General features: G+C 36.8%; 5 protein-coding genes and 1 non-coding gene across 15 annotated transcripts; 4 read left to right on the top strand and 2 right to left on the bottom strand.

The window, feature by feature from the left end:
* Window positions 1–291: 291 nt before the first annotated feature.
* On the bottom strand, window positions 292–4,135 carry LOC132180259 (mitochondrial inner membrane protease ATP23). 4 transcript variants are annotated; one of them, XR_009440090.1, is made up of 6 exons: window positions 3,972–4,135; window positions 3,697–3,818; window positions 3,307–3,444; window positions 3,132–3,215; window positions 1,986–2,215; window positions 292–665 (listed from the first exon to the last, which is right to left on the bottom strand). XR_009440090.1 is itself a non-coding variant. In XM_059593010.1 (5 exons), the coding sequence occupies exons 1-5, from the start codon at window positions 4,084–4,086 to the stop codon at window positions 2,081–2,083; spliced, it is 594 nt and encodes a 197-aa protein (XP_059448993.1). In that variant the 5' UTR covers window positions 4,087–4,135; the 3' UTR covers window positions 292–2,080. The 4 variants fall into 4 exon arrangements, 1 of the variants encoding a protein (XP_059448993.1); XR_009440089.1 differs by having other exon boundaries at window positions 292–672; XR_009440091.1 differs by having other exon boundaries at window positions 740–2,215.
* Window positions 4,136–5,868: 1,733 nt separating this feature from the next.
* LOC132180260 (classical arabinogalactan protein 11-like) lies at window positions 5,869–6,692 on the top strand. The gene has a single exon (XM_059593011.1). The coding sequence runs from the start codon at window positions 5,970–5,972 to the stop codon at window positions 6,459–6,461; it is 492 nt and encodes a 163-aa protein (XP_059448994.1). The 5' UTR covers window positions 5,869–5,969; the 3' UTR covers window positions 6,462–6,692.
* Window positions 6,693–8,847: 2,155 nt separating this feature from the next.
* LOC132180261 (pectate lyase-like) lies at window positions 8,848–10,440 on the bottom strand. Its single transcript, XM_059593012.1, has 3 exons — window positions 10,311–10,440; window positions 9,447–10,187; window positions 8,848–9,357 (listed from the first exon to the last, which is right to left on the bottom strand). The coding sequence occupies exons 1-3, from the start codon at window positions 10,421–10,423 to the stop codon at window positions 8,997–8,999; spliced, it is 1,215 nt and encodes a 404-aa protein (XP_059448995.1). The 5' UTR covers window positions 10,424–10,440; the 3' UTR covers window positions 8,848–8,996.
* A 2,863-nt stretch (window positions 10,441–13,303) lies between these two features.
* Window positions 13,304–13,375, top strand: TRNAP-AGG (transfer RNA proline (anticodon AGG)). The gene has a single exon. It is a non-coding gene; the product is annotated as a tRNA-Pro (tRNA).
* A 5-nt stretch (window positions 13,376–13,380) lies between these two features.
* Window positions 13,381–18,204, top strand: LOC132180263 (RING-H2 finger protein ATL58-like). 6 transcript variants are annotated; one of them, XR_009440095.1, is made up of 6 exons: window positions 13,381–14,041; window positions 14,148–14,230; window positions 15,432–15,811; window positions 16,394–17,124; window positions 17,223–17,274; window positions 17,426–18,201. XR_009440095.1 is itself a non-coding variant. In XM_059593013.1 (4 exons), the coding sequence occupies exons 1-4, from the start codon at window positions 13,823–13,825 to the stop codon at window positions 16,396–16,398; spliced, it is 687 nt and encodes a 228-aa protein (XP_059448996.1). In that variant the 5' UTR covers window positions 13,381–13,822; the 3' UTR covers window positions 16,399–18,201. The 6 variants fall into 6 exon arrangements, 1 of the variants encoding a protein (XP_059448996.1); XR_009440096.1 differs by lacking the exon at window positions 17,223–17,274 and having other exon boundaries at window positions 16,394–16,534; window positions 17,426–18,204; XR_009440094.1 differs by having other exon boundaries at window positions 17,223–18,202.
* A 627-nt stretch (window positions 18,205–18,831) lies between these two features.
* LOC132180264 (phytolongin Phyl1.1-like) lies at window positions 18,832–21,105 on the top strand. Of its 2 annotated transcripts, none has more exons than XM_059593016.1 (3): window positions 18,832–19,229; window positions 19,360–19,432; window positions 19,515–21,105. In XM_059593016.1, the coding sequence occupies exon 3, from the start codon at window positions 19,866–19,868 to the stop codon at window positions 20,700–20,702; it is 837 nt and encodes a 278-aa protein (XP_059448999.1). In that variant the 5' UTR covers window positions 18,832–19,229; window positions 19,360–19,432; window positions 19,515–19,865; the 3' UTR covers window positions 20,703–21,105. The 2 variants fall into 2 exon arrangements, with proteins under 2 accessions (XP_059448999.1, XP_059448997.1); XM_059593014.1 differs by having other exon boundaries at window positions 19,690–21,105.
* The last annotated feature ends 125 nt before the right edge of the window (window positions 21,106–21,230 follow it).

Raw genomic sequence — 21,230 nt, forward strand, 5'->3', positions numbered from 1 at the left:
AGAAGCATAAAGTAGTACACTTCTCTTCTTTCGGCCATTGTCGGTCAAATTAGTTAGCGGACTAAGTAATAAAGAATATAATAGTGAGAGACTGCTGGCCTCTAGCCTCTAGCCTCTACCTCAGTCAATTTGAATAATGCAAGATTTGAAGACTAAAAGATGAAGTGGTTGCATATTGAAACTGGAGGGGGGGGAGCTTGGCTGCTTCAATCTTCCTGAGTCATGTTCTGGAGGTTGGCAATCAAGCAGCACAAATTCAGAAAACAAAAGATTTCATGCACAAGCTCTAGCATACTGAAAAGTAAAGTGACATTCTTATGAAACTTCTTGAATGTGTTCAATTGCACGGAACAGAGACCATTTGAAACTGGTGGAATTATGTGGAATTTTCATCGATTGCTTTACTCATAGTAGTGCTAACAGAAGCTAGTACAAAAAGATCTAAAACACTAACAGCTAAATAACTAGTCACTACAAGTACAAACAGAACGCTCGGCAGAGGAAACATGAGGGAAGCTGCCTCACTCAGGGGTCCAGCTTATTGTGCACAGGCCGCTGCCTGTGAGGTAGAGAATAATCCTCCGACCACCACTGAGGCACCGGCTCTTGCACATTTACTTGTTTTACTCCCATTTGCTGATGATGATCGTGTAACCTCTCCACACCTGCAAACTAACCAATGTAGTGCTAAGCTTAATGCATATAGGAAAACCAATGCATAAGAGCAATCTATTTCTACCTGAGATATGTGGCCTAGCAGCAACTGTGTGGTATTGACCGAGAAAGAGGAGGACAATAATCATCCTAAGCACCAAACCTACCTTCATGTTAATTCTTCTCCATACTCTCCCCTCCTTCCAACTTTCTATATGCTATAAAACACTTCTTACTCTGCTACATCCGTACCAACTATCCCTTTATGAAGGGGATAAGACTACGAAAGGACCCACTAATGAAAATAAAATAAAGAAAAGAACAAAAATGCACTTAAATAATGAAAAATGGATCTTAGGTGAATCTAGTTAACGTGGTATTCTAAAAAGAACAACTCTTTGGGCTTATGGGTCTAACATGTCGAGTGTTTCCTTTTGTTCTTTCTACGAGTATCAACTATTAAAAAGAATAAAGTTATGTGGATATCACCACATGGTTCACAATCTTGAAATAAACTGGAGCCATTTACATTGTAGACTGAAGACTAGGATCAGTAGCCAGTCAGCCAGCCAATCAGCTAGATGGTTCGAATGGCAACCACACAAATGAAAGCAAGCACACATGAAGAAAAGTTCATTTCAAATCTGCAGCTATCATGTCTATTGAAATTTCTATGTATCTCTGCCCGAAAATTTTTCTTTGGCATCTCAATGGTACAGCACAATCATCTCTGTGAAATTGGCAGACTTTGTTCCACCCAACATTTTATCAGCTAAATTTGCCTTCTCATGCCCAAGTATAAGCTATTCTTTTATGAATAATGACTTCCCCCCAGCAACAACAACTGAGGCAGTTGTTACTTCAAAATGCACAGACACATAGAAACTATCTCCTGAATCAGGTCAATAATGCAATTCAGGAGATGGTTTCAAACAAGAGCAGAATTGTAAATAACTGAAAGTTACTTGTTTAATTTCGCAAGGAGGAGAAAGCAGATTTTCTTATGGAGTCAATATCAGCAAAACATGCTCAGTATGCACATCCCAATCATTATAACATGCATTGCTTGAATGACAGAAGCATTCCATCAGCATTATAACAAAAATGCAATCATTATAACATGTTGTCTGATTGAAAAATGCAACAGTAATAAAAATGAATTCTTATTTCTTAAATTTTTCTTCGAGAATAACATCAATCAGCATCACATTCAAAAATTGTAAAATTGTCTTTATGCAGTTATATCTCAGAGACAATGGGAAAAAAATTAAATAAGATGAACTTTCTGATTGACTTATGTCATATCAACTTAAAAAATAAAGGCATATTACTCTCTTCGAAGCCAGTATCTGCAGCAACACCCTTCCTATAAGAAAAATGGAAGGGGACAGCTGGTTTGGTATTGGCAAGTAGTGATTATCATGTTTCAGGGAGCTCTGTCAAAGGGCTGCGTATCATTGTAACAAACATCCCAGACAGCTTCCATGGCATCCTTTGCAGCTGCTTCTGAGCAGTAAGGGTTAGCAATCACCGATTTCAAGACTCTTCTTCTCACACACTCCTGTCAAAATGAAAACCCACAACTGGATTAATTACATGTAAAAGAGTGTCTAAATTACACTATGAGTATAAGAGTATTGCATATGCTGTGAACATGGATAAAAAATCAATTTTGCGTGACATATGCCTAGACAGTTTTACACTTTTAGTTCACCATTATGAAAGACCTGCTTCTTTTCCATACCTAAATGACAATAGAATGCTCCAATTGGTGAAGCATGTTTGGGCATTTCAAAAGCAGTAATCACTGATAACAATACAACTTAGCATACACACATCTGCACAGAGACAACACAAACACACACACACACAATAGAGAGGGGAGAGAGAGAGAGATGAATTATGAGGAATGTACTTCTATGATCCTCATCAGTATACTGAGAACAAAATTAAGACGCTTTACCCTTCTAAAGGTGGAGAATGAAGATCTTTGCTTACACAATAGTGGAGGGAAATGAATGACAGATGTTTTGAGGACCGCAAGAAGACTTTGGACAAGATTAAGTCATTTTTCTTCAAAACTTTGTTATCTTAGGACAATTACTTATGTTTCTCATTTAACAATTAAGTATAGTGATTCCCTGTTTTTTTTTGGCTTCTTCGAGTTAGGTGCCTCCTCTTTATATACTTAATGTGTACATAGGGGTGCCTTTATACTTTTAATGGTATTTGTCGATCACTTATAAAATAAAAAAACCAATAACATTAGAAAGATTCAAAAGACTTTATTTTTGCTGAAACACTTTACTCCCCACAAACACAAACGTTTTGGCCTTTGCAGACATCAAAATAGAGAAGATTGCTAAAATGATGAAAAAAGAATAATCAATGTTACGATCTAGTAAAGATGGAAGAAGAGTAGAGAAAGAAGATTTTATCTCTAAGATCTTATTTAAAACGAAAACAAAAAACCGCACTTGTTCATGGCCTCGTATCTTCATAAAACCCCGCAGCAATTCCCGTTTGTAGTGGCAATCACCACTCAGATGACCAGCCCGAATCTGTTTCACATGGATAAAAGAATATTACTAATTTTATGAAAAGAAAAATGAATCTAAGGACTAAAAAATTTCCATCACAACTGACACAAACCTCACTACAAGCATGGTGAGCACAATTAGCCCAATCCAGGTTTGCAGCACGACAGTCATCATAAGCATGAATTAGCTCATGTATCACCACTTGGTTGACCTCATCTTGAATGCTCATGTGATTACTACACACCATAATCTAAAAACACGTGCACACGAACAGCAATTTAGCAATTAATGACCATGTTGGGTGTACAAAATTCAAACTTTTGTACCTAAAACACTATGCCCGCATAGAATGAACATTCGAAAACCCAATACGGCAATACCATCATTTAAGACTGCTAAAACGATAAAAACCCCAACTACACTGGAGCACAAAAATTTCGATCTTAGTTGCATAATCTCAATTATAAACCAGAACGTATTTCAATTGAACAAACAATAGTACCCCTTCACCGCGAACGTAACCGCCGCTGATCAGCTTTTTGCAATGGACGGCCTTGATGAAGTTGTCCCCAACCACGCACCCAGCCTTCTCCAAGTGCTCCCTCAGAAACTTCACCATTGGACCTGTCACAGCAAAACCCAAGAAATGAATTAAGTTCAAGGAACAGATATTCCCCGGGGTTGGCTGCCCGGAAAATCAATGGGAAAAGAAATTGAAAAATGATAATAAAATCCTAAAACCCTAAACCCTTATTAGTTAAAGAGGTTTTGAAGTACTTCGCAGGCTCCGTCGGATCATGTCTTGGCATTCCTCTATGGACTTGCCACCGTTGACGGCGGAGGAGAAGCTTCCGGAACCGGATCCGGGTTCCGGGGCGGGCTCCTCTGCCATTTTCTGTGAGCGTGTGAGCTTGGTATGTGTAACTGTGCTTTTTGGTGCCTTTCCTCGCAAAGTGATGGCGGGTCAACCGTCGGTTCGGGTTTTAAAACGCTGGCTTAGTGTTGGTTAAACGGCACAAACTTAATTTGCCGTTTTCATGAAGGCAAAACACATGCTCTAAAACTTTTACTAAGGATTTGGCTTACATGCTCTTATTTTAATAACAACATGTATGCTGTAGTGTAAGCAACCGTTAAGATTGAATATTAAAGTTGATTTACTTTGAGAAGCTTTTAATATGAGAGAAAAAATAAAAAAATATTTTGAGAGATTCAATATTGATCGTTGCTTAAAGTACAAAATACATGTTATTAAAATAACAGCATGTAAGCCGGCTTCACTACGTAATATGAAGCAAAAATCATGTCCAACAACTTATTTTCTCTTTATTTAAAACAAATGATAAGAATCATTTCTCTCTTTTTTTTTTTTTCCTTTTTTTTTTTTTTGTCTGTGTTATAAATTAAATCATTGTTCTCTCTTCTTTCTTGGTGGTTTAAGAAAATAATAAAAAATATTGGGCCATAATATTTAAAGAAAATAGAAAAATAAAATAGAAAATTTGTATTTAAAAAATAGTAGGTAAAGTAAAAAAATAGTACATTTTAATTAGCTAAAATGCATAGCATTTCTAGAGATGCTCTTAATTAAGAGTAACAGACTTGAGTTGCAAAATGGATGTTATGACAATCTTCTATCATTATTCTTTTTTTGAAGGATATATATATGTAGGGATAATATACTTCAAAGGGTATATATATTCAGTGAACTTCCAAATATATAAGACTTGATATAGGTTGAATCATTTGTCTTAGTGCTTAACTCGATCGTGTAGGTCAAATCAGAGCCTAATGAGTCCAAAAACAAATTCACCATTTGTGCCTCAAATCAATCCTTAGAGGCTCGTTTGGTGTTATTGAAGATTTGATAAGGACCCATAACGGATGTGCGATGGTCGATGCAACTTCATTGCACCTGATCAATCTCCATTCGTTCAATGAGGTAGAGAGTTGTGGCTCAATTTGTCTCGAAAGTGTCATTTTGACTGATTTCCTAATAGGTATAGACTACTAGAATTGTTAATTCGTATTCGCATGTTAAGTTCAAATCGTATTAAAGCATTGGTACAAGATTATATAAATCAACCTTAATACAATTCTTTTAATTAAACGGATCAGATCTTTCAATTCCAACTTGCTAATTTCATGTTGTTTACAAGTTAAGTTTGGATTGTGTTAGACCCCTTAACCCTAACACGTTAATTTCATGTCAAAAATTGACAACCTTATACTATATTAATGTCTATGGACAAATGTTATGCATATATTAGCTTTATGATATGAAAAATTTTCCTAAGGTAAAGTTGGGCACAATAGGCCATTTTGTCTGTTAATTTTTATTAATTATGTTTGTGGAGCAAAATGAATAAAATTAACAACCTGGTGGTATCTAATTTGGACCATAGAGATCCAAGTTTGGCAGTGTCACAAGCACTTTCTAACAAAAGACCCGGGCCAATCGTCCTCCAAAGCCACCAAAAACCCTCCTCCCTCTCCTATCCTTTGTCCTATAACCGGAAAAAACACCAACTAACTTAACGGAAAACCACAACCAAAACAATCCCTCTGTCTTCCTTCTCCTCCATATATTTCCCTAGCTTCCCTCCCACCCCTCCCACTATATATTCCCTTCCCATCTCCATCCTCTTCCTCATTCTACGGTGCAGTGTTTCTCTATATATCTTAGAGAAGTACTGTAATCTTTAGAATCCACAGCAATCATATATATACACAGAGAACTCAACACAGAAGAAAAAAAAAAAATACTAGTTTGAAATGGCACATCAAGTTGTTGTTTTGGCTCTCATCTTTGTTGCCATTGCTGGGGTGGCTGCCGCCGAAGCTCAAGCTCCTACAAGTACCCCCACCGCCTCACCAACACCAAAATCCTCACCCACCCCGCCATCGTCATCATCACCGGCCTCGGCTCCGCAGTCATCTGCCTCATCCCCACAAGCCTCAGCCGCCACTCCTCAGGCCTCAGCCTCCAGCCCCTCTGCATCTCCACCTGAGAGTTCAGCTACCTCTCCCACCGCCTCTCCTACCACGCCGGCCGCCTCACCCACCGATGACTCCGCTTCCGCCCCCGGCAGCGAGGCCTCATCTCCACCCTCCCCCGGGAGCGAGTCCACTCCTGCAGATGGACCTGCCTCTGGGCCTGCTGTTGATGATGCCCCTGCCGCCTCACCCACACAGAGTGGAGCCACCGCTCTCAAGGTCTCTGCCGCAGCTGGTGCTGCCTTCATCGCTGGCTTCTTCGTCCTCTAAGCGAAAGACGATAGCTTGAGATGTTGTTTATATCCAGTAATTCTTTGCGTCTGCATGTGCTTGTTACGTATCTCCATATTAAATTTATTGATTAAATTCGTGTATTAGTTTTTTTAATACGGGGGAAGGCATTTGATTCTTAGGGGATTATATATGTCTGTTTGTTCCTTGAATAATTTTTTTGAATTTTATATGTATGTGCTTTTTTGGGGTTAAAAGCATTTTGTGAGAGGAGCAGGATAATCCATTTGCTGACATACATTCTTAATAATCTTATTAATTTATTTCTTTGTAATTTACATCTCCAACCCAATAATTAACTTTTCCTACTATATGATCATCATATATGTAAGAGTATTAATACTATATATATACTTACAATTCTCTCACAATAAACTACTAGAAACGAGACATATTGATCATTAAATTAATGCATGGAACAAAATAAGCAAAATGATTGTTTAATTTGGATAATTCAATTTCCTTCAAATCTATTTTGGGTGGGTCCATCATCTTCAAAATAATTAATAAAACGATATATTTACAAGGTCTTAAAAGAGTCAAATTAGCCACCTTTAAATTAACATATTTTGAGGAGATTAATTAACCTCACCCTCAAACCCCTCTTATCAACTATTTTAATGATGATTTACTACCCAAAACGCTCTAGGGTACCAAAAACAAGCTTTAAGGTGGTTCAACTACTCCACCATAAACCACCCCCACATCAAACTTGGGTGGTCAAGCCACCGCAAAACATCACTTCGCCCTTTCTTTTTTCTACGCGTACTTACTATCAACACTTCTTTTCATGGGTGGAAATGATCGTACGGCGATCCGGGAATCTAAGCAGGGTGGCTTTTTTGCCTCTGTTTTGACCATGCATATATGGCCGAAGCAATGTCACCAACCGACCTTTTGTTTACTTTATATTAGTTATATATACGACCAATTCTCTGGAATGCACAAAGAGTAGATGAGAAAGAGAGAAAATGGTGCAGGTAAATTATGGATAGAAATCTCTGGCTTAATTAGTAATTTTGTTGCTCAATTTATTACTAATTTAGACATTGAATAAGATAAAGTTTTTAAAGATTTATTTGTTAAAACATGTTTAAAGCAGTTCGCTTCCTGTATTAACAAGCTAGTGAGCCCCATGCATAAAAATGTTCTTATATTTATTATTTAAACTATTAGCAATTTGAAACAAGAGATTTAATTAATCCAATAAATTAGTCAATCATGGGTAGTAAGCACAATGAGTATGTTTTCCTACTAGCTAAGGGAATGTTAGCCCCACCGTACCAAATTAGTCAAATATATAGATGTGATACTCGTGTGGTTATAAAGGTAAATTAGATTCTCTTTTGGCGATTGCAGATTGACAGGGAAAAAGGAAGCACTTGGGGTTGCAGTTTTTCCTTTGTCGGTTAAAACCCTCGATTCTTACAATTATCTCTAATTACTTGCTTTTCTTACTAGCAACGCACTTACCAAAAATTCGGTTGATTTAATTTTCATTATAACATTTTTTTTTTTTTTTTTTCAGACCTGGAAGGCTGGAAGCCTTTAGCCACACAAAATATAAATAAGATTAGATCCCAGGCCTCTTATATGATTTTAAGAATTTTTATCAATACTCATTCTTATACTATACTCATCTCATTGGGTTGTTGATCTGACCATGTCTATCAGTCGATCTTTGGACTTTTTTATTTTTTATTTTTACAACCGCTGATTTAAGTGCCATATCAGCTTTGTCAGGGACGGAGGTAGAGTTTATTAGGGGCAGGGGCCAAGAGCCAATAAATTGTGTTGCTAAGGGCTAATATGCCACAAAAAAAAAAAAAATTACCTTATAATTTATTTTTTTTTACCATAATTTTTTTTTTTCCTTATGAGTTGGGGGTGGCCACCTCCGTCCCGGCCATGTGGGATAAATGTGTAATATATAACATTTCTCTTTTGTTTACTTATACACCACATCTTTATCTTACTTTTATTTCACTATACTGACGAGAAAAGTCTAGTAGTGATTAGATTTTTTTTTTATTTTTTTATTATTCTAACAAAAGTTGATTCAATGTTAATACACCCTACCACATTAGCATAATAAGATAAAAATGTGATATATAAAATTTTGACATTTCACCAAAAAGCGAGGGGGTTAGTAAGAGATGAATTGCCCAATAACGACCTTGCAATTGGCTGCTAGAATTGTAGGCCCGGTAGTTTGAGGTGTGGGATCAACCCGTTTCAAATGGATGGACTTTGCAGTCTCTTCTCTATGAAACTGTTAAAATTACGTGCAATTCGGACAGCCAATTATAATAAATTGCACAGCCAATTATAATAAATCCCCATGCACATGCAGAAGATGTAATTAAGATCTTAATTACTTCTTAAGTGGTTAAATAAGTGACTGGAAAACTACAAATATATAGTAAACTGCTGGCAACAAAGGATTAATAGTCTTCTCACATCCTTTCTTCTTGCCTAATTCCCACAGTAGTACTATTTCCAGCTAATATTAAATTAGCAGCGGGAACCCTTCCTACAACTAAGTGCACCAGCGGTGGTAGTCATTGAACCCACCAGAGACGATGGTCTTGCACTCAGGCTATATGCCCTGGCATAGCTGGAAGATGCACCTGCGCCCGACTGCAGGAAGTATGCTCCGTTCAGCATCAAATCCCCGTCCGACCGCCAGTTCCAATGCCTCCATTCACTCTCCGGCGCATCCTCATGCTTCGTCACCTCTTTCTTGAACCTCTCATTGGGTGCAAGAAATCTATTGCCTTGGCTGTAGATTGTCGGCGAAGCACTCCCTCCAATTGCATACATTTCCCAGTGAGTGTAGTCATTGTTCACCACATGAAAATAACCATGCCTACACCTGCATTAACATATTATAATTAAATTGTTAGTTTTAAAGCACCATTTATCTCAAAAAAAAAAAAAAAAATTAAAATTATTTAAATTGACCTCGGCATCCTCTGTACTAGCCCTTCTCCAAAATGATTAAAGGCAACAGTGATTTGCATGTCCTTGTCTTGTGTATACGAGTCACTGTGGCCTAAAAGCATGACTTTGTCATGATGGGTCATGTAGTTGTTGGAGATGGTGATGGCCGTGGATCCATGGATGGCATCAATGAGACCATCATGGCAGTTAGACAACGAGCAATGGTCCACCCATACATGCCTCCCTCCAAAGATGGACACCCCATCGCCGTCCGACACGGTCCACCAGCCGGAGTGTTGAGGGGAGTCTCTTATAATGGCGCGTCCTCCTTGCTTACAATCATGAATGTTGATGCCATGGATGATGATGTTTGTCACATAATGTATGGTGATGCATGGCCCTCCTGCAATGTGGACGCTCGCACCCCTTCCATCAATGGTCTTGAAAGAGTTCATCACTAGCTCTTCCTTCAGCTTGATAACCATGTCTCTTTGGAAAATAATCCACAACGGCTCATCTTGTATCACGGCATGCCGTAGAGTCCCCGGCCTGGGGTTCACTGGGTCATCGTCACCGGAGTCAGTCACCATGTAGATGGCACCATTTCTTCCTCCGATTGCATGCTTTCCAAACCCAATGGCACAATCTGCTAACCTCTGCCGGTTCTTGGCCCAGTTCGGGTCGCACCGCCAGCAATCGTCAATTGGGTTGCCGGTTCCACAGGATAAATACCCCAAGTTCCTCCTCGACGCATTGATGCTCCTAGGAAAAATAAAATGTACGTGACACATAATTAATTATATAAGCATGCATATATCATTTTTTACCTATATATAAAATGTGCACATAAAATTTTCAATAAATCTTTGAATGTAGCTTAATTACCTGTGTACTTCTTGTACAACAAGATCAGGGTCTTGTACTGGTGAGGAGAAAGCAAGAGTTGAAGATAGAATAAAGATGGAAATGATCAGAAGCAAAAGAGAAAGAGGAGCCATTTTTTTTTTTCTTCTAGCCTTTGGAACAAGTGGAGAGGGAATTGTGAGAGAGATAGTGGCAGACTTTGTGGGTTATAAAGGAACAAAAAGCCGGGAGGAGAGGCGTGATTAAGCTTAGCATGTGGGGTCCCCATTATCGTAATTTCAGGGTTTTCTTATAATCTTTTTTTTTTTGGTTTAAATTTTCCTTTTAAATCTGGCAGTTTAAAACCGTTAATCAAAGTCCTCTTCTCCAAGTCAAATTTGTTGACTCTTGGTTTTGATCCGCCCGTAAAGTGTTTCCTTATCCTCTTTCTCCTTCCACACTGCCACACTCCCCATTATTTAAGCACTTTGGGCTTTGCTGGCTCCAAATATGATAACATTAATTAATTAATATTGTTGTAGAAAAAAAAAGAATCTTACTTAATTAACAAAACAAATAAAGTAAGTAAGCACCCATGAACATTTAATTAATTAATTATTTTATTTCAATAAATAAATCTATCTAATCATTACGAGTTCATGGCATTATTGATCCAAATCATCCTCATCAAACTACATGCACTAAGCAATCAGATTAAGATTCGTGAATCTATATTTGAGAAAACTGCACTACTCATTCCCTTAAATTACTATCAAATTTGCACTGTACGTGAATCCCATATTTATAGTGAGATTTAGTGGAGATATATAAACGTTAAAGCTATGGTCATTGGTTCTTGACTTTGCAAAATGAAAGTAAATTTTCTTCTCGACAACATGATGTGTTTTTAGGCAGAACCATATTGACCTTAACCCATAATATGTACGTATACATATATTCCGTAATCTTCTACTTTTTTCCCCCCTGACTGCGGAACAAAAATTGACTTATACAACATGTTACAAAAAAAAAAATAAGACTAATACATGATCAAAGTTCCCTTAGTCCTTATTATATATTGTCCCTAGTTACTTTTACGTACTCTTGCACATGATCCCAGTATTAAATTGTCAAAGACATGGCTATCAAGTAGGTTGATATAGATTGATAAGTGAGACTAAACAATACTGCAAGGATGAAATCAGAATTTTTACAAAACTAAGATGTTTTATCCAAAATAGAGTCAAAAGCATGAATAAGAGGTTAAACCTAGTTGTTCATGGTCTCAGACTCTCAGTCCCCCTTTGTCCGCTTGGGACTCAAACATGTGGAATCACTAGAAGGCATTGTTTTGGAAATTCTGACATGGACACTAAGTACATTAATTATGTAATGATATGATATGATGGGAAAATGGAAGAAGAGCCTATGAACCCTAATCTGGCAAAGAAAGAGGGCCGTGCCCAGTGGGATCAATTATATCAAAGATGTGTTTGCTCAGACAGAAAGAAGGAAAAAGAAAAAAATAGAAAGAAGAAGAGTGCAAAGCAAATGCAATGATCAAAATAAGGCTTTAAACGTTTTGCGCACGACTCATGCTTTGTTTCTGCTTTTTTCTTGGATGCCAAACATACCGTGAAACTTACTCCACAACTTTATGACTTGCTGTAATATCTTGCCCAATCACCAACCAAACACAAATTAAATAAACTTATCCCAACCCAAATAATATAAGTTAATGTTTATTTTACTGTTGGTAAGTTGGGATGATGAAGACCATTAATTATTTGAATAAATATAGGTCAATCTTTGTTTTTCTCTCTAGTTAAAAATTGTGTATATATATATATATATATATATAATTTTGTAACTTTTAAATATTTACCATGCAATTATGCACTTCTTAGTTCTTGACAAAACAAAATGGGGCTATTAGATTTATAATTTTTAAGATCATATGTAGTTTTCAGAGCTAGAGACTTGATCGGAACTCACCTAGGATTCGCCCGAGACTTGACTGGGACCTAATCAGAACCCGCCCGGGGACCAACCTGGGAATTGACCAAAACTCGCTCGGGATCCCGTCGGGACCTAATCGAGACATGCTCGGCTGCCGGAACCCGACTGGACCCACCTAGGACCTGTCTAGGACCCGCCCAGGACTTGATCGGGACTCGCCCGAGACTTAACCGGGACTTGACCGGACCTATCTAGGACCCCACCAGGATCCGCCTGGGACTTGACCGGGACTCACCCTAGACCCGTCCAAGACCCCGTCAAGACTTGCCCGGGACTTGACCAAGACTCGCCCATCGCCCATCGCCCAGGACCCGCTCGAGATTCGTCGGAAAACATTTTCCTTGAAAATGATTTCTTAGAAAACATTTTCCAGTATTTGGCATGTACGGAAAATTAGGCGAGTCTCGATTGGGTTCCCGAATGAAAACATTTTCCGGTATTTGGTGTGTATGTAAAATCATATTAAAGACTAAATTATTGTTAGTTAATTTGTATATTTTAATTAAACATAATTTTTAGTTTTATTTTTTAAATTATTGAATATTAGTATTTTATGTTGTGAATAAAAATTACATTTTATAGATTAATATGATTAAATAAAAATATAAAAAAATATTTGTGATTTTCCGTGTGCGCACCAAACGCTAGAAAATATTTTCATTGTAATACATTTTTCTATAAAATAACTTTCCTAAAAATATTTTAGGTCAAAACAAATGGAGCCTCACACTATATATATATTTTCTCGTTAATTTATTTGGAGGCCCTTTAACGCCCTGGTGGTCAGGTTAGTGTCTCTCACGGAAATGTTTGTGGATCGGAGTTAAAGCCCAAGCCTTATATTATTAAAAAGAAAAGGAAACCCAAGTTTAAAGCTGTGGCCCAACAGCCAGACCACTTGACAAATTTTCAGTACTCACTCAGTAGCCTCGCTTAACTAATAAAAGATTATAATAAAATAAAATGAATTTATTTCCTTTTTCTTAGTAGATACACCATTTGTATTTCGTCTCCCAGGGCATTTGGTCTAGTGGTATGATTCTCGCTTAGGGTGCGAGAGGTCCCGAGTTCAATTCTCGGAATGCCCCCTCAACAATGCTTTTTTGATTGGGGGATATTTTGTTTTGATTTGCCCCAACTAGACGTGGGCTTCCAGCAGCACGAAAAGGTTAACGAACACTTCTAGCACAGCATTGCCTTCGCCTCTCTCAGTCTCTCTCTCTCTTTCGCTGTCTGCTTCATTCTGTTCCACTTTCAGATTCTGAATAAAATAGTAGATTTTATCATCTAGTATCTTCTACTATAATTCAAATCAATTTCTAATTTTTTTCATCTGGGTCTTCTCCAAAAATTCATTTTGGATTTGATCCAACGAAATCAAATTGCTTATTTCTTAGATTGCTTCCGAATCTCTCTCTCTCTCCTTCTTCTTAATCTCAAAATCCTCGGAGTTTTCATCGTATGATAATATTGTCTTTCACAGTTGTTCCTTTACGTTTATTATATATTGTTGGGGGTTGTTTGGAGGATTATTAATGATGTCTTATAGCCATTCAGATCCACCTTGTAGTTCCTTATCAAGAGCTTCAAATGCACAGAGGATGTACCAAGCTTTGATTATCTCTATTCCTGTCTCCTCTGCTTTTATCATCCTCCTCTTCTTCTACTTGTGCTATCTTCGCCGTCAGAGGGCCTATTGGTCGTCTATTCGAATGCGAGCGTCTTATGCTGACAACAACAATGGCATCTCCAGGGTAAGATCATTCCCCTTTCTTGGTTTTCACCAATTTGTGTTATTTACATGCTTACTTTTGTGTGTGTATGTGTAAACTGTGTCTTTTTATGGTTATGGTTGTGCAGTCTGAATTGGGCATGAAGAAAGAACTAAGAGAGATGCTACCCATAATTGTGTACAGGGAGAGCTTCTCTATCAGAGATACACAGTGAGTGGACTTCCTTTTTTGGTTGACTTTACTTGTGTGACTGTGTCTCAGACTCTCATAGTTATCGAAGTCGGTATGCTTATTTAGTATTTAGCATTGTCTTATTGCTATATTTGACAAAATGACTTCCTTTGTGTTCTTCTATATTTCGATTACTTATAAAAATAAAATAAAATAAAAAGATTCTTATATTCTATATCTCCTTAACCTCTATATATTGAACCCTTCCTCATTAGGATTTCTGTTATTTGACGATAACGGTCCAACTGTTAAGCTTTCCTAGTTGATTCAATTTAATACTGATGATTCTTAACTTTCTACTTATACTTTATTGGTTATTAGAGTTTAGTCCAATTTGTTCTAGAAATATATAGATATCTGTTTAATGTTGCTATAATAAAAAGAGGAAAAATAATTCGACGGAAAGTGCACCTTTTCAGATTATTGAACTGGACTGATTGTTTCAGATTATTCAGTTTTCTTTTGAACGAGCCCAGTATAGAGGTTTTGATTGAATTGGGCAAAGCCCTATCATAATTGTATCTAGTGGTGAGCGAGTTGAGTTGATTATAGAGGTGGAAAAGGTAAATCCAAGCGTTTGGATACTTGGTATCTTTGTCAAAAGTATATGAAGTTGTTTGGGGAGAAAGGTTTTAGTTTGGAGGTTGGATACCCATACACAAGAAGATTCAAAGCCGGTCAAACATAACTAAAGAAGTCAATGAGTAACTTCATTTGAATGCCGTAGAAATGAATATGGAACCTACCTTGGTCGTAAAGCCTCATCAGCATGGTTCCAGAGGCCTAGGTTTAAAACCTGTCAGCGTGTTGACTATTGTCTAACTTGTAGTATGATAAAATATCATACTATGCAGTAAGCTTTGTTGACGATGGGGGGAGCAGCTGGGAATTTAATTATGTTTCGGCTTTAAATTACCACTTGTCATGACCAGAGAATGAATTCTTTCTTCAAAAGCTTCAGAAATCGTTATTACAAAAATTGTAGTAAGCTTATTATTATTATTATTATTATTATTATTTTCCTTCTCCCTTTAGAGGAGGGGGGGAGGGGTGTGAATCTCTGGAAAAGGAAATATAGATGAGTGGTTGAAAAATGAAATGTAATTACCCCATGAAATATTAAATTTGATATGATGTACATTCAATAAACTAAAATGAGGTAACATCTGTATTCTTGCAGATGCTCAGTGTGCCTTGCGGACTACCAGGCAGAGGACAGGCTTCAACAGATACCTGCCTGTGGCCATACGTTTCACATGGACTGCATTGATCACTGGCTCACTACCCATACCACCTGCCCACTCTGCCGCCTCTCTCTCCTTGCCACCAAATCTTCAACTGAACTACCGCATGTACATGATGCATCGATTCAACAGAGGCCCCATACTTGGGAAGAAACACAAGCCGTACAAATATCTGAATCAAGCCTTGGAGATGCGAGACTTCCCCAAAACAATTCTAAAGAAGATGCAAGAAACTCTGATTCTCTTGATCATGAGAGAGAATTTACGGGTTCAAGATATGACACTGAGCGACATGAGCCTATTGATGGATTTTCTGGTAATTTCTGGTTTGTTGCACACGAGCTTAATCTTTGTCACACCTTTTAAATTTTAATTTTATTCTTTTTCCCCTCTTTTTCAAGCATTGCATATTGAATTAATTCTTCTCATGTAGTTAATTTCATTTGATTCATATACATTTCTACTGTGCACATCATTATGATTCTGTGAAGTAGTACTTTGTTGCCCGGGTTATGCCCTTGTTCCCCATTTTGATGCTTGATGTGCCTTTAACGACATCATTCAATACCATTCAATGATGTTGATGTATGAAACAGATGCTGAATATTCTCTCTTTCTGGTGAAAAGATTACATAGCTAATAGTTGTCTGTGTCCATCAAGGGTGATACTGTTTCTGCCTTCATTTATACTTATTTAAAGAAGCAAGGGCGACAACTGCATATTGTTTGTCTGCAAAAGACATTGATAGAGAGAATCTGGTTCATAACAAACAATTTCATTTGCATTTCTCATAAATTACTAAGCTCTTTCTATTGCATGTCTAAATATATGTATGCTAAAATGTTATGGTATGGTTTGTTTCAATTGATGATGTCCCTTTTGGTTGTTTTTGAACAGCTTGACCTATCTCAAGAACTGAGCCAGTATAGCTGCAAATGCCATCATGAATCAGACGCTGTCTCTTGAGTCCTGCTCTCCAAGTGGGATGTTAAAGAGCAAGAACCAAGTCTCATGAATTGGCCAGTTTTCCTCTAGAAGGTGAGAAAAAACTAAATAAAATGATTGCTAATTGATTAGGATCTAAGAGAAGTTTAGAACTTTTTGGAAAAAAAAATCTTGGATCTTTTGAGATTAGTCAAATGCACGGAACTATTCAGGGTACACAGCAATCTTGTCTGATTGAAAATGATACCATGAACGGGAACCAATTTTACTTGGGATCGTGATTCTCATGTTTATGTATGGAGAGCAGCTCTAATTAGATCAATGTGATGGGCGAACGGTCAAAGGAGTTGTAACTACATTAGCATTGATAAGAGCTACAATGTCTTGTAAATGGGAAACCATGGTTTCAAGAAGAACTTTTGAGCTCTAATGCAGCTGCTTCTTGTTTGAACGTAAGTATTGTCTAGAAGGTGCATCAATCAACATCGTCTTGGGTGTAAAGAGAGAGACAGATGGTATTAAGGGTACATTTTGCCACCTAGTGGGCTGTAGTGGTGAATGAGTATGGTGAAGCTGTGATAAGTCTTGGCTCCCTTCCACCACAAAAGATTATTGATTTATTGCTCATATCCCTTCCTCAAGAACATGGGTCTCCCCAATGAGGTTTTCACTTGAGACCTAAGGTTAGAGTTTATGTTTTATAAAGCTGGTCATTGTGGCTTAAGGTCAAAGTATAGATCTTTATACTTAATTTCTAAACAAAGCTTCATGTGCTATTTAGGACAAGCATGTTATGTTGAATTGTATGCATGTGCCCTCTGATATAAGTCAAAGTAAGTACATTTGCACATGATGATGTTTTATTTCAACAATTTGAACCATAACCTATCTTGAATTAAAGGTTTAATTTATAAAGTTTCAGTTCCGAGTCAAGGAAATAAAGTTATTGAGGTTGGTGCAATTATGTGAAATATCTTTTTGCAGATATGAACCTCTTGATGACTAGAACTACAGTTCATGGAAAATGGCAAAATGCCTCTTGAGGTGATGCAAGTATGCACAAACTTCGATTTTATGCTTTTGGAGCCTACCCTTTTGCACCCAAATGATCGTCATCAGCTGCAGAAACTCCTATTATGCTAAGTGAGAAAAGGCTATTAGGCTTATCTAGGAAAGGAAATAATGCTAGAAACCAACTTTTTTTTTTTTTTTCCTATTGCTAAATAACTTATTTTCTTTTCTTTTCTTTTCTTTTTTTCACAAAAAATTCAAATATCATTTCATTTTTATATTACATCAATAACTTTTTATTATTATTCAAATAAAAAACTTTTTACCAAATAGGCCCGTTATTCACTTGTTACATGACAAGAAGCATTTATCTCGGGTTTTGATATGAAATACTTGGGTAATGTAACACCTCCAATTTGTTAGGGTTAGGTTTATTAATTAAAAAGCTTATGAGGTGCAAATGTCATAAATATGAATAAAAAAGAGTACTTAATAGCACATTAATAGCACATCACATGCATGGATTTTAAAAACCTTTATTAAACATAAATGTGAAAACCTAAAATCTAGGTGATGGATTAATTTCTAGATGCACTCATGTACTTATAAAGTAAACCACCTCTACATATGCCCAAAACTTTATCTTTATTTATTTTTAATATAATAAAAGATATATATATTTTTAACATGTGGCATATGACATGTTAAAACTGTTTACGCGGCATTAACGAGGGTATTACCACCTAATTAATTTTAGATGGGAGTGAAGTGAAAAAAAAAAAAAAAAAAAAAAGACCTTTAGAATTAAAATGTGATTTTAAAATCTCAAAGGGAAAATTGAAATCATGCAAAAACCTACAGAGTTATCATTCATATATATATATATATATATATATAAATTCACTTTACCCCTGAAATTACATGAATTTTTCAATTCGAATCCCAATGTTTAAAAATTGGCAATATATCTCCTTAATGTTTCAAAAAATTTTAATTCAGACCCTCCGTTACTAATTTTCGTCTAATTGGACGAAAATCATCTCACGTGCGTCTCACATAGAATTTTGATGTCCTTTATTCTAATTTTGGCCTCATCAAAACCTATGAAATTACGTAATTACCTCTAATTTCATAGGTTTTAATGAAGGTAATTATATAATTTTATAAGTTTTAATGATGACAAAATTAGAATAGAGGGCATCAAAATTTCGCATAAGACACACATGGGATGATTTCCATTTAATTAGACAGAAATTAGTAACGGGTCTAAATTGAAAATTTTTGAAACATTAAGAGAGTACATTGCTAATTTTTAAACAATAAGGTTCGAATTAAAAAACTTCTAAAAATTCAATGAGTAAAGCGAATTTTTCCCAATTTTTTTAATAATTCGTAACAATATTTGACGTGGTTCAACGATTTTGAGTGGTTTCCAGTTGTACTAAGAAATCAAATTGCAAAAGCTATTTTTTTTTTAATATTATTCTCAAGCTTTCAACCAAATAATAAAAAATAAATTAATTTTTTCAAACATATTTTCCAAGTCTCGTGTAAAAAGAAAAAAATAAGGTTTCTTGCCAAATTAGAAATGACGGGGTCTCTGGGGACTGGAAGTGGAAGTCGAAGACAAAAACGAAAGCAACGAGGTCAAAAAGTCAAACAGTTAATACCACTACCACCCCTCTGTAAACGCCTATTTCATTATCTCCAATTATTTCTCTCACGGGCTTCTGAAGCTACATCTTTTGAAGGATTCTTTAGAGCTTGACTTTACAAGGTAAATGCTTGACGATGATCTACTTGGTAGCCCAGATGATTTTTCATTAACATTTTTCAAATTGGGCTTGTTTGAAATTTTTTAGATTGTACCTCTGATCATCTGTACGTTTTTGGTTCGTTGGTTACAGAGGGCGTGCCATGGCAAAGTTGTGTTTTTGTTGTTTATGTGGGTGTTTGTGATTTGTGAAGATCGCTAGGCAGGTATGAGACTTCATTCTTGCTTTTGAACGCTTAGCTGAGGGATTCTGTTGGTATTTATTTGAGGCTTTTTACTTTACAGCAGATGAATTACTGGCATTTTATTTGGTTATTGCCTCTTTGGTTGAGGGATTTATTGGGTTCTTCTTTTGCCAAATCCTGATTGCATAGATTCTTCGGCACCCTACCTTCTACATAGAAAAGGGAATAATCGAAAAGGTATTGCAGAGCCCTATATTAACAGTTTTAATTAATCTCAGGCTTTTATGGTGACGAGACTGCTTGGTGTGTGATAAAGTCAAGTGGGTGTTGACGATCTGGAACCTGGAAAGAAAGAAACAAGGATAATACAGAGTGTGTTTTTATCATTCTAAGCTTGTTTTTCAAGTGGAATTGGCTGCAGAATAAAGTTGAGGGAGTTTTTATCACCATTGTAATGGATACGATTCAGAATACAGTTTATTACTGTTGCGTTCAAAGGAGTAACCGGATTCTGTACACGCATAGTGGGGGAGACCATGAAATTGAGAATTTGGCTGCTTTGTGCTTGGAAAGGGCTCCCCCATTCCACAAGTGGTATTTCCAGACAATGCATAAAAGGACTTTTGGGTTTTTGATGGAAGATGGTTGTGTTTATTTCACAATTGTTGATGAGGGTCTGGGTAACTCGGGTGTTCTTCAGTTCCTGGAGCATGTGAGAGATGAATTTAAGAAGGTGGCTAGAAAAGGTTCAAGGGGAAGTTTTTCAAGTATGAACTCAATTGGCATGCAAGAACAGCTAGTGCCTGTCATCCGCCACTTGATCACCTCGCTGGAGAATGTTTCTCAAAGCAGGAGTGATTGGACAGCTGAAACACCTTCATCACTTCATGCAGGTCTGTCTCCATCACCAAGTAATGCAAATGGACAAATTGAAGCTGCTAGTTCTACAAAAGCCCCTTTGTTGAGCAAATCTAGCAAGCAAGAGAAAAAGAAGGCAAAGGATCATGTGATTGGAATGAGAGACATTGAGTTGGACGAGCACCGAAGATCTACAGATAGAGGAGTCAAGGCTGATTTGGAAGCTCTGGATTCTAATAACCAAAGTGCAGTAAGTTCCTCGGTCTCATTACAGAAGGATTTAGGCTCAATGAGGGTCAGACCAGGCTCTCAAAGTATTCGGAAGAAGTGGTGTCGCCAAGTACGAATTGTTCTTGCCATTGATGCAGCTATCTGTGTAATACTGTTCGTGATCTGGTTATTGATCTGTCGTGGTATTGCATGCCTTCGTTGAAAGATTTATCATTTCTGTGAGACTTTAGAACTAAAGTACGGTTCCAAATGTAAGCTGGAATCATGACTTGGAAGATTCCAATCCAAGTTCTTTGAAGAATAGTTTCTGCAGGGAATGAATGAGTGAAAGCCACATACCAATTTGTCCATGAGATTTAATGTATATCTGAAGGTATGCCCCTTAAAACTAAAATTCAATGGGATCGGATCTAGGAAACACACTGTATAGTGTCATTGCTTTTGCATGTGTATATGAAATATCCATAAGATTTTCAAGTTCTTGGTTCTGAGTGATTCTATATTCTGATTGTTGATATAAGAGATGTTTTGTAATCTCAGAATTTGCTTTGTCAATTACCTTCTTTTTATTAATTTTCATGCATGGAAGCATCCTACTTTTCTTTTGCTTAGTGCTTGCTGGTTTTTCAAACATTCTTCAATCAACATGAAGTTGTTTTCTGAACCCTCGTATCGATTATTTGTAACTTGTGCGTTTCCAATTAAATCTCTGCATATTAATCTGTATTGA

This window comes from Corylus avellana, chromosome ca5 (genome assembly GCF_901000735.1).
Source record: "Corylus avellana chromosome ca5, CavTom2PMs-1.0".
Lineage (NCBI taxonomy): Eukaryota > Viridiplantae > Streptophyta > Magnoliopsida > Fagales > Betulaceae > Corylus > Corylus avellana.

Excerpts from the sequence above, each read along its gene's own strand:
- LOC132180264 (XM_059593016.1), top strand. The coding sequence starts at position 19,866 with ATGGATACGATTCAGAATACAGTTTATTACTGTTGCGTTCAAAGGAGT.
- LOC132180259 (XM_059593010.1), bottom strand. The coding sequence starts at position 4,086 with ATGGCAGAGGAGCCCGCCCCGGAACCCGGATCCGGTTCCGGAAGCTTC. Across the intron at positions 3,819-3,971 it reads GATCCGACGGAGCCTGCGAA|GTCCAATGGTGAAGTTTCTG; the intron begins GTACTTCAAAAC and ends TTGCTGTGACAG. Across the intron at positions 3,216-3,306 it reads CTCACCATGCTTGTAGTGAG|ATTCGGGCTGGTCATCTGAG; the intron begins GTTTGTGTCAGT and ends CATGTGAAACAG.
- LOC132180260 (XM_059593011.1), top strand. The coding sequence starts at position 5,970 with ATGGCACATCAAGTTGTTGTTTTGGCTCTCATCTTTGTTGCCATTGCT.
- LOC132180263 (XM_059593013.1), top strand. The coding sequence starts at position 13,823 with ATGATGTCTTATAGCCATTCAGATCCACCTTGTAGTTCCTTATCAAGA. Across the intron at positions 14,042-14,147 it reads ACAACAATGGCATCTCCAGG|TCTGAATTGGGCATGAAGAA; the intron begins GTAAGATCATTC and ends ATGGTTGTGCAG. Across the intron at positions 14,231-15,431 it reads TTCTCTATCAGAGATACACA|ATGCTCAGTGTGCCTTGCGG; the intron begins GTGAGTGGACTT and ends GTATTCTTGCAG.
- LOC132180261 (XM_059593012.1), bottom strand. The coding sequence starts at position 10,423 with ATGGCTCCTCTTTCTCTTTTGCTTCTGATCATTTCCATCTTTATTCTA. Across the intron at positions 10,188-10,310 it reads GTTGTACAAGAAGTACACAG|GAGCATCAATGCGTCGAGGA; the intron begins GTAATTAAGCTA and ends TATTTTTCCTAG. Across the intron at positions 9,358-9,446 it reads CTAGTACAGAGGATGCCGAG|GTGTAGGCATGGTTATTTTC; the intron begins GTCAATTTAAAT and ends ATGTTAATGCAG.